This window comes from Chaetura pelagica, unplaced genomic scaffold (assembly GCF_000747805.2).
Source record: "Chaetura pelagica isolate M959 unplaced genomic scaffold, ChaPel_1.0 scaffold835, whole genome shotgun sequence".
NCBI classification, from domain to species: Eukaryota; Metazoa; Chordata; class Aves; order Apodiformes; family Apodidae; genus Chaetura; species Chaetura pelagica.
Window position 1 is genome coordinate 169,768 of NW_009953220.1, and position 8,789 is coordinate 178,556.

General features: G+C 46.0%; 1 protein-coding gene across 1 annotated transcript in view; it reads right to left on the reverse strand.

Annotated features, from left to right (window-relative positions):
• Window positions 1-8,524, reverse strand: part of NUFIP2 (nuclear fragile X mental retardation protein interacting protein 2) — a gene marked incomplete at its 5' end in the record, with an annotated part of 10,579 nt that extends 2,055 nt beyond the window's left edge. The window contains one exon of the mRNA XM_009997782.1: window positions 6,811-8,524. Within this exon, the coding sequence (XP_009996084.1) occupies window positions 6,811-8,524 (1,714 nt within the window). The remainder of the gene's footprint in view (window positions 1-6,810) is intronic.
• Between the last annotated feature and the right edge of the window lie 265 nt (window positions 8,525-8,789).

Consider the following 8,789-nt stretch of genomic DNA (forward strand, 5'->3'; position numbering starts at 1 on the left):
CTGCTGACAGAGCACATGCTTTTGTTTACCTTGGATATAACAGCAAAGTTAAAATTAAGTCACATCTTTGGAGACCTATTCAAAATTACTACCTTTAGGCACTACCAAGCTGGAATTTTGTGAGCTTGAATATTTATAAAGACACTAACTGTACCCTGCACCCAAGTTTAAGAGACAAATTACAGAAAAGGAGCAACAAATTATAGAAAAGGAGCATTTAGTAGGAACACAACCTGCAAGAACAACCTTTCAAGTCCCCCTTCTGCCAGAAAGGAGGGTGACAGGCACTTGATAGGGGCTCAGAAGGGAGAAAGGCAATCGATTATTAAGCTACATTGTATGTGCAGTAAAGCACAGAACAAGGCAGTAACTACACCAGCCAGCATGGGAAAGGAAGAGGAAAAAACCCAACAAAACTCATGGCCTCAGCACGACGTGTGCCAAGTGTCACCTTGATCAATTGCTTGCATGTTCACGTCCCTTCTCCAACCCTTCATCTGTTCTTTGTCCACTACAATCTCCAGCTCCCCGGGGCAGGAAATTGCATGCAAATAAATATTGCCAGTCCCCTCTGCACAATTGAGCCTTTTGTAAGGAAGGACCCGGCAAAATTTTACGAGGTGTGTTATTTTTGTGTCATGATAATAACAGCAATGCTTTGCACTTTTGTCAGAGGAACCCTAACTGCTCTGAGAGTAGCAACCAGCCTCTAACACCCCCAGGGATGTGAGCACCACAGCCAGGGACTCCCTCCCTCATCCACCCGATGCAGATTCCCCAGAAGTAAAATGAACCAGCTACTAAAATTACCTCCAGCAGAGCCAGTTTTCCATTCAGTGAAGTTAGATGCACCATTTCCCAACAGCTAAAGAACATCACCTATTTTAACAGCTTTCCCCAAAGGCAGGGGACAGAAAACTACTTTCAAGTTGTTGCTTCCTCCCCATTAGAGCAACGTTTGGGCCTGAAGCACCAGGCAGAAGCTGAAGCACTACTTGCTACTTTATCTCCATGCAAAAGACCCGGCTTTCCTTTGCACTTCTATTTCATCCTGACTTCACTGGACACAAGAACAGGCACTGCTCATGTTAAGGTGTGCCTGACAACAAGATAGCGATGGAGAAATACTATCAAAAACGCACAAAAAAAACCTTGTAAGTTGTCAAAATTATGCTTTAAAAAAAGTAATGAAGCAACACTCAAACCCACCCCCCCAGTCTTTTCAGACTTGCATCTTCCGTCTTCTTCAGAAAGAGAGGTAGGACAGAGGGTATTGTAACGTGTCCTGTGAATCCCAAACCCCTGAACATATATATCTTGGGCTAACTGCACACAGAAGTAGGGAAAAAATTGTCTTCCTTCAATCTGAAGAGTAAATTTTATGATTTCTCCTGCTTTACTTGGCAACACTTGGTGAGTAAGATTTCCTCCCAGTTCTGGATCAGTTATAGGCTGTGGTCATCTATGATGATCCTGAGATGCTGTGACAAGTAATAGTGGTTGGAGAGACCCCAGTGACCGACCTGGTGGACTGGCAGCTCTCCAGAGCCACCACTACACAAGCCCCAGCTCCAGCTAAACAAGCCAACAAGCACAGGGATGCAGGATGGAGGAAAAGGCAGCCCTCACAAGCTGGTCACGTAAGGGTATCTCACCTTGACTCTGAGCCCACCTCAGATACCCACCAAAACCTAGTACTGCTGTTCACCAAAGCAGAAGGTGGTCAAGACTTGGCCAACAGACAGAAGCCATCATTCCCAGAAGAGGACATGCAGCAAGGGACATGCATGGCACACTTCCTTCTCAGCAGACTCCAACCCACATGGAGAAAATGCCATCCACAAACCCTTGCACAATCTGCCATCAAAGCCAGCCCTGCTCTGAGACAGGGGCAGAACTAGGTCACCTCCTGTTTTCCAGGATTTTTTACAATTAGCTGGCCTCTCCACAGCCCTCCTGCCCAGGGCAGACAGCCCCAGCCACATCCACCTCACAAGTTCCAGGGAGAGGAACCAATTTTTCTGGGGACTATCACCAAAACAAAGGGTGAGTGGAGGATGGCTTTGATGTCGGGCACAGACTAAGCCACACTCTGGTGAATTGCACAGAGATTCCTCATAGGTCAATAAACTTTATAGCAGGACTGGTACATAACCTTGGAGGGGAAAGAAGTCCTTCTGTGTTAACCTGTTAAGACAGACACTTTTACACACATTTTCCTCGCTAGAGAGGCTGCCCCTGCATACAGAAGTGCCTGCACAATGCCATGGTACTTATTCTTTGTGCTTATAAATCTAACCTGTAAACTGACAATTGACCCTAAAATGAAAAGCAAACAAAAAATAACTATGAGGGACTATCCTTGTTTGATTTTTCTATCTGCAAACAATTGAGTTAAGGGATGGCCCAGGAAGCAAAGGCCAAAAATTCAGTGCTGTGGAGACTCATTGCTACACTGAATTCACTGCACTCATCCTGACAACCAGAAAAAGCAGAGACTTGAAGGAGAATTAAATCAGCTCTTGCCCCACAGCTCAGGCTCCACAAGACCATATGCAACAGACTGAGATATAACCCCTGCCCACCAAGGGGGATGGGAAACAAACACCACTTTCTCCCCTCTCCTGATATAATGGATGAAAATCGCTGAATTCACAGCTCTGCTGTTTCTTCTGACCCAGTTCACCATTCCAGCAAACGCCACTCCTGGCTGGCCCACGCTGCCTTGCTCTATTTTCCATGCTGCTCTTCTGCTCCTTCATGTGAACAGAGATGCTGGTGCAACCAGGATGCTGAGAAGGAACAAAGCAGCAGCAGAAACTGAGGGGCAAGACAGGAGAGGGAAATGCTGCAGTTTCTTCTCCTCCACCTATGTGGTCTTTGCTGCCGTGCAGCTGAACTGGAGACCTCCATTACTTGCTTTGCAGCTAAAGGACAAGCAAACTACTACCACACCACAAGGTTTGCCATGTAGAGCCTGGTGTTAAGCGACCAACAGCCTGGGCTGGAAGACTGAAACTGCCCAAACATGATGAAATTCTGCAAAGTGTTGACAATTATCCCAATATTAAATGTTTCATCCAGCTACCTTTAAAAGCTGGACTAAAGGAGTAAGCAGGTATCAATTTCAATAGAGGTAAAGCTGAGACACACCAAGTCTTCTCTTTTGAAGGACCAAAAATTCTACAAGGAGCTGTTTTACCTCAAAAAGATATAGATTTTGGCAATGCCACATTGAGGCAGAAGATCAGTTCTGACCTAGATAGGGACAATGTCCCTAAGCAAGAGCATCACTTCCTCCTGGTCCTTCCAGTCTCCCATACTCAGCTACTGTCCCTCTCTCCAGCTACAGCAGGCCCACTGGTGCTCAACTCCATCAGATCTGCCTTGCTAAATCAGATATGTCACCCAGGAGTGTTCCAGGGCACCGTCACGAGCCAAGTGGCACGGGCTGTCACTGAAAGCAGCCACCTTGAAGGATCGTGTTTTACAGTCAAGCAGATCTGATGATCATGGTCTTTCTGCTCTTTAAAAACAACAACAAAAAAAGGCACGGAGGAGGGGTACAGGGGAAACCTGAACAAAAAGCATCCAAGAGAACAGGTGGGAACACCATGGGCCCTGCCACCACATTCCCAATGCCCTGATTTTTTGGGGGAAAGCAATGTGGGTGCACAGGCATGAACACAAGCTTCTCCAGCAGGACCCCTCAGCCTCACACACCCCCCAGCACAGTCTGGCCACCACACAGTGCTGCAGGGGTTTAGATGGGATTACTGTGCCAGAGCCAGCCCACCCTGCATGTCACCTCCTCCATCCCTCCTTTCTCTGAGAAGCTGTGAAGCAATTACAGCCTGTAACACCCCTTGCAGTCACCAGGCAAACTGCTCAAAGGAAAGCCTGGTTTGCTGGAACAGAGCTACCGAGCAAGCTGGAGGCTTTCCCATAACCTATTTACAGTCCAAGATGAGTATCCACAGAACCTGATCACAGCTACAGACACAAACAGTGCAAAAGTTAGGGTGTAAGGTTGTAACAGGTCAAAGCACTGCAATAATTCGTGCCAGAGCCCGTTCCTCACTGCAACACCCAGAGCTTCACCCTCAGATCACAGGTAGCTTGCACCAACCTACTGCAGATGGAGGAGCTCAGGGCAGGGACCTCCCCCGTGCTCCATATTCACCTGTCCTTGCCCTGCAATCATTTCTCTGTGTCCATAACCCGAGGCAGGGCAGATTTGAGGATCAAACTATAGAGATTTTGCTCAAAAACAAACAGATCGATCCAAAGAGGGAGAAGTTCACCCTCCTCTTGAAATCAAAACCAAACAATCCGAGGATCCAGCTGCCCAGGACATCCTAACACTGGCCAGGCAAACCCACAGGCTCTCCTGAGCAGAGAGGAGGGGAAGGCAGCTTGTGGAAAACAAGCAAGTAGAATTGTTCCTTTCCTATTGGAGAGGAACTGCTGGCTAGTAGGACCTCAGGAAAACAGCCCAAGGAAAACGGAGAGAATGGCGTGGGAATTAACCACTGCACTGTCCTGCAAACACACCCTGGCAGCTCCATTTTCTAGACATTTTGCAGCACACAGGAACTCACCAAGGGGGCTCTGGCTGCAGGATCATGCCATGAAGAGTTTTCCACCCACATGGGGCAGAGGAAAGTGCCATTCCTCCCAATGTCCCTCAACCCAACTCACCCCAACTTGAACACAGACAGAAATCCAACACCCAACATCATCACAAAACTATTAAAACCTGATCTGCTTTGCAAACCAGCAGTAATACCTGAAGACTAAGTAGGAGAAGGATGCTCAAGCTGTTTGGAGGACCCCTATCATTGCATGAACTGCAGCACTGATTAGAAACATTCATCATCTTTCACCCCTAAGTAACGGCTCCAAGTTGGCAGGGCCACACCTTGAAAAATAAATCAGCAGGGGACAGCAGCAGGGCAGGAGCCCATGTCCCCAAGGCACCACCAGAGTGCTTGCTCTGGGTGCTCAGCACAACAGCTTTCACATGCAGAGGCAAGGAAAGAGCAGATAAGGGAGAAGTTTAGCGAGTACTTTAGGTGTCCACTCTTGCTATTGAATGTAATTAACTCCTGTGTTCAGAAGAACTAAGAGCAGCCAGACTTTGAAGTTAACACCTCCTTAAGAGGACATGGGAAGGGAGTGTTCTGTTCCTGTTGTTACTATTGTTTTACTGGGGTCTGTCTTTCACACAGCCAGCAAGGAGGGGAGAGCTGAGGAGTCTTCCCATGGCTGTACTCACTGCCTTTTCCATAAGGAAGTTCAGGCTGACAAACAAACAAAAACCCAACAAACTCAAGTTTTGGGAAAATGTGCAGAAGAAAAGGATTGCCAAGGACTTCTACTCCATGCTATGCCATCTGGTATCCCCATTTTCTGATGGAAAACTGGGATTTAGGCTGCAGGCAGGCACAGGGAAGGAGAAGAGAAGCTTGGTTTAATACTGGAATAGACTAATAATACCCTAATACAGGGTAGAGGACCCAGATAAAATCAACTCATGAACACTGTCCTCAAGAATACTAGAGCTGAAAATGTTAACATCGTGAGAGTAAGATTACCTGGAAAAAATACCTGGAGTTATTATTTTTAAATGACTGGGCTTGCTATTACTAAAGAAAGGCATCTATGTTTCTGTATGCTATACAGAGAGTTTGTGAACAGGTAATTTAAAAACTTTGCAGAGGCTCAAAACAGCAAATTTGCCCATGCCAATCAAGTACCATCCCCTCTGCAGAAGGGAGGCAAGACATGTTCCATGTGTGTGTAGAACAGTAGACAAAAAACAGATTATCACCTTTTTCCCTTCAGAGTAGGGGGTGCAGGGAGGGGGAATAAAAAATGAACTGCCCCTGTTTGTCGAGGGTGGGTAAGTAACACTGCCAAAAGGAAACAACCAGGCTCTTATTAACACTGAGCCAGGAACAAAAGTCAAGAACTGCCACAAGACCTCAGAGCTTCTGGGGCTGAGGCTAAAACAGAAAGCAAGCCATCCCACAGGCTTCCTCCCTTCATTCCCAGTTTAATGTGTCTGTATCATGCTTGAGTAATTTTAGTCTCAAAAAACCCAAAACAAAAGAGGAAAAAAAGGAGCTGGACTACAAAGGACTCCATGAAAACAATAAAATCATCTGAAAGACTTGGCCTACAAAGACAATGAGATAATTCAATCAGCAGCTTACAGAAGAGTTGATAAGCAAAGATCTGTCTTGCCATGGCCCATCGTATGCAAGCAGGAGAGGGGAAAAGTGTGTGGGATTCACTTTAAAAATAAAGTAAACCACATCATGAAAAGCCACAGGCATAGTTTTGCTTCCTTCAAAGCCACTGTTTCACAACCTGATCAACCCAGGTGAGAAGATGCAACACTTTGGTAGAGGTGAGAGTATAGACTGTGAAACCTTTTCAGTGTCAGAATATCATCTGGAAAAGCTAGAACAGAGCAGATGAACCTACACGTTTAGCTCCTTCTGATGATGAGAAGCTTAGGAGGACCCGCTTGCTCAGTGGGAATTAAAAAGTAAAACACACTGGCTTGGTATCATCCTATAAACATCACTTGTCCACAGGAATAGGGAAACAAATACCACTTAACATTACCTAAACAACCATTTCAATCACTTTCCCAAAGCAGTTATTGCCATTAGATAAATGCAAGCAAAATACTCATTTTTAAAACAATCAGAATTGCTGTAAGGAACATACCACGTTAGAATATTGCACTTAAGAGTAAAAGAGAAGAGAATGCCCTTAGGCAGCAGGTTAAGCCATTACCTTTAGTGTGATATATAATAGCAGCCCTCAGGTCAAAAGAACCCCAGCTATCTTTCCTTTCTAGGCCTCTCTGGTACCTCTGTTCTTTGGCGGAGGCTAGCAAATTGTTCGTGGGAGAGGCCAGAGGATTCTCTACTTCATAGTCTTTTGAAAGAAACACTAAAGCACCTTGGCTACTGGTGTCTGCCTTTTGTAGGTCACCTGTGTGATGCGACTCCAAAGCTAAGACACCACCCTCAACAGCAGTCCCAGGCTTAAGAATAGCACTAAGAATTTGAGGGCTAGTCCGTTTATCCAGCTCATAAGCCTTAGGAAACACAGGTTGTTCAGTTCCTGAGGGAAGGATTTCAGCACACTGTGAAACCAAAGCGGCAGGATATTCCCCTTGAAATGTCACTTCCATTAACTGATTATCCGCCGATTTCCCCGCAACAGTTTCAGGCCCAGCACTGGGCTCGTTGATGAAAGACAAGCCCCACTGATTCTGGAAAATATCCCCCAGATTCTGCTGATTGGTCTGCGATGGGAAATCGACTTGCGCTGTACCCAGGAGCACAGTTTGCATATTTGAAGGGTAGATAAAAAGGCTGGATTTCTTTTGTTCAAGAGCTGTCGAAGCTGTACTTGTGTCCTGGGGTCCAGCCTCGGAGGAGGCTGATGGTACAGTACTAGCAGCAGTTGAGAGCAGTGGCTGGGCCCCTGGAGAATAGACACTTCCATCAGTCCCTGCCAGAATTGGCCCATTCGAGAAATTAGCAGAAGTAACAGATTTCATAGCAGACATGGGGACCTGGGACAGTCGACTTGATGTTTGGGCCTGAGTTTCCCCAGCAGATGACGAAGACGATGAAGACGACGTGGATGGGGTTTGAGCTGCTTTGTTGAGGTTTTCTTTAACTTTACTTGCATAACTTATTTTGGGAACAATTTTAGCACTGCTGTTATCCACTGGAAAAACTGGGGGTGGTTTAAATAAGGTCCATGAGTCCTCTTTAGATGTAGCTGAGGATGCGTGCTTCCCTTTGGGCCGGTCATCAAACTTCTTGCTGCTAATCCCAGGTTTGGCATCAGAGTTTTTTCGCTGTACATCCCCAATCCCAGGCTTTCCCCGGGCTGCTCCACCAGCCCCAGCCTCATATTTCCAAACAGGCTTAGTATTTTCAATTCGGTTCCCCTTTTGTTCACTATAATCAGGCTTGAAACTCTCAAGTTCCTGTTTTAAGGTTGGTGCACTGACCTCCTGTTGCATTATTTTGTCCTGTACTAGATTCAAGTTCTCACAACCTTTGGCACTGTTGCGCCTGCCTTTCCTTTTTTTAGGTGTAGTATATCCACTCTCAGAGCCACTGCCATCGTTGTCAGCCCCTTTGCCTACGTAGCCATTGGTGATATAATTCGAATTATTGGTTACCACACCGTTTGGGACAGACACTCCCTCTGGCTTGTCTGAGGACTGACTTTCTCTGAGTTTATTTTCGTAGGGCTTCTCATTCTTTTTGTCCATGCTATTCTTCTGAATGAAGTTCTTGGGTTTGATTCCAGCTTTCCCCAAAGCACCAGCTTTCACAGTCTGCTTTGGGGTCACATTAGTGTCTACAAGCTGCTGGCCACCATTCGGAACCCTGGATCCTGGGGTGGTGGCTTCATCAGAGCACAGGCCCTTTAATGACACTTCTCTTTCTCCTGCGTTACCATTTAGCTCTCCGTAGCCTAGAAGAAAGCCAAAAACAACAAAAGGCAAGAATTAGAATGTGAAATGGCAAACTTCTGATTGTAGAAAGCTGTAATCAGCCCCAAACATATCCAGTTTCCTCAAGAAGACATTTTAAAATAGGAAAACATCTAGTCTCTGATGTACAAAAGCAACTGTTTTTTCTCTGGAAAACACAGCAAGGAGGGCTAAGCAGAAAAACCAGCAGGTACCAACTCACACACAACAGGGTGATGTGCAGGTAACAAAGCAAGAGAATATACAGATA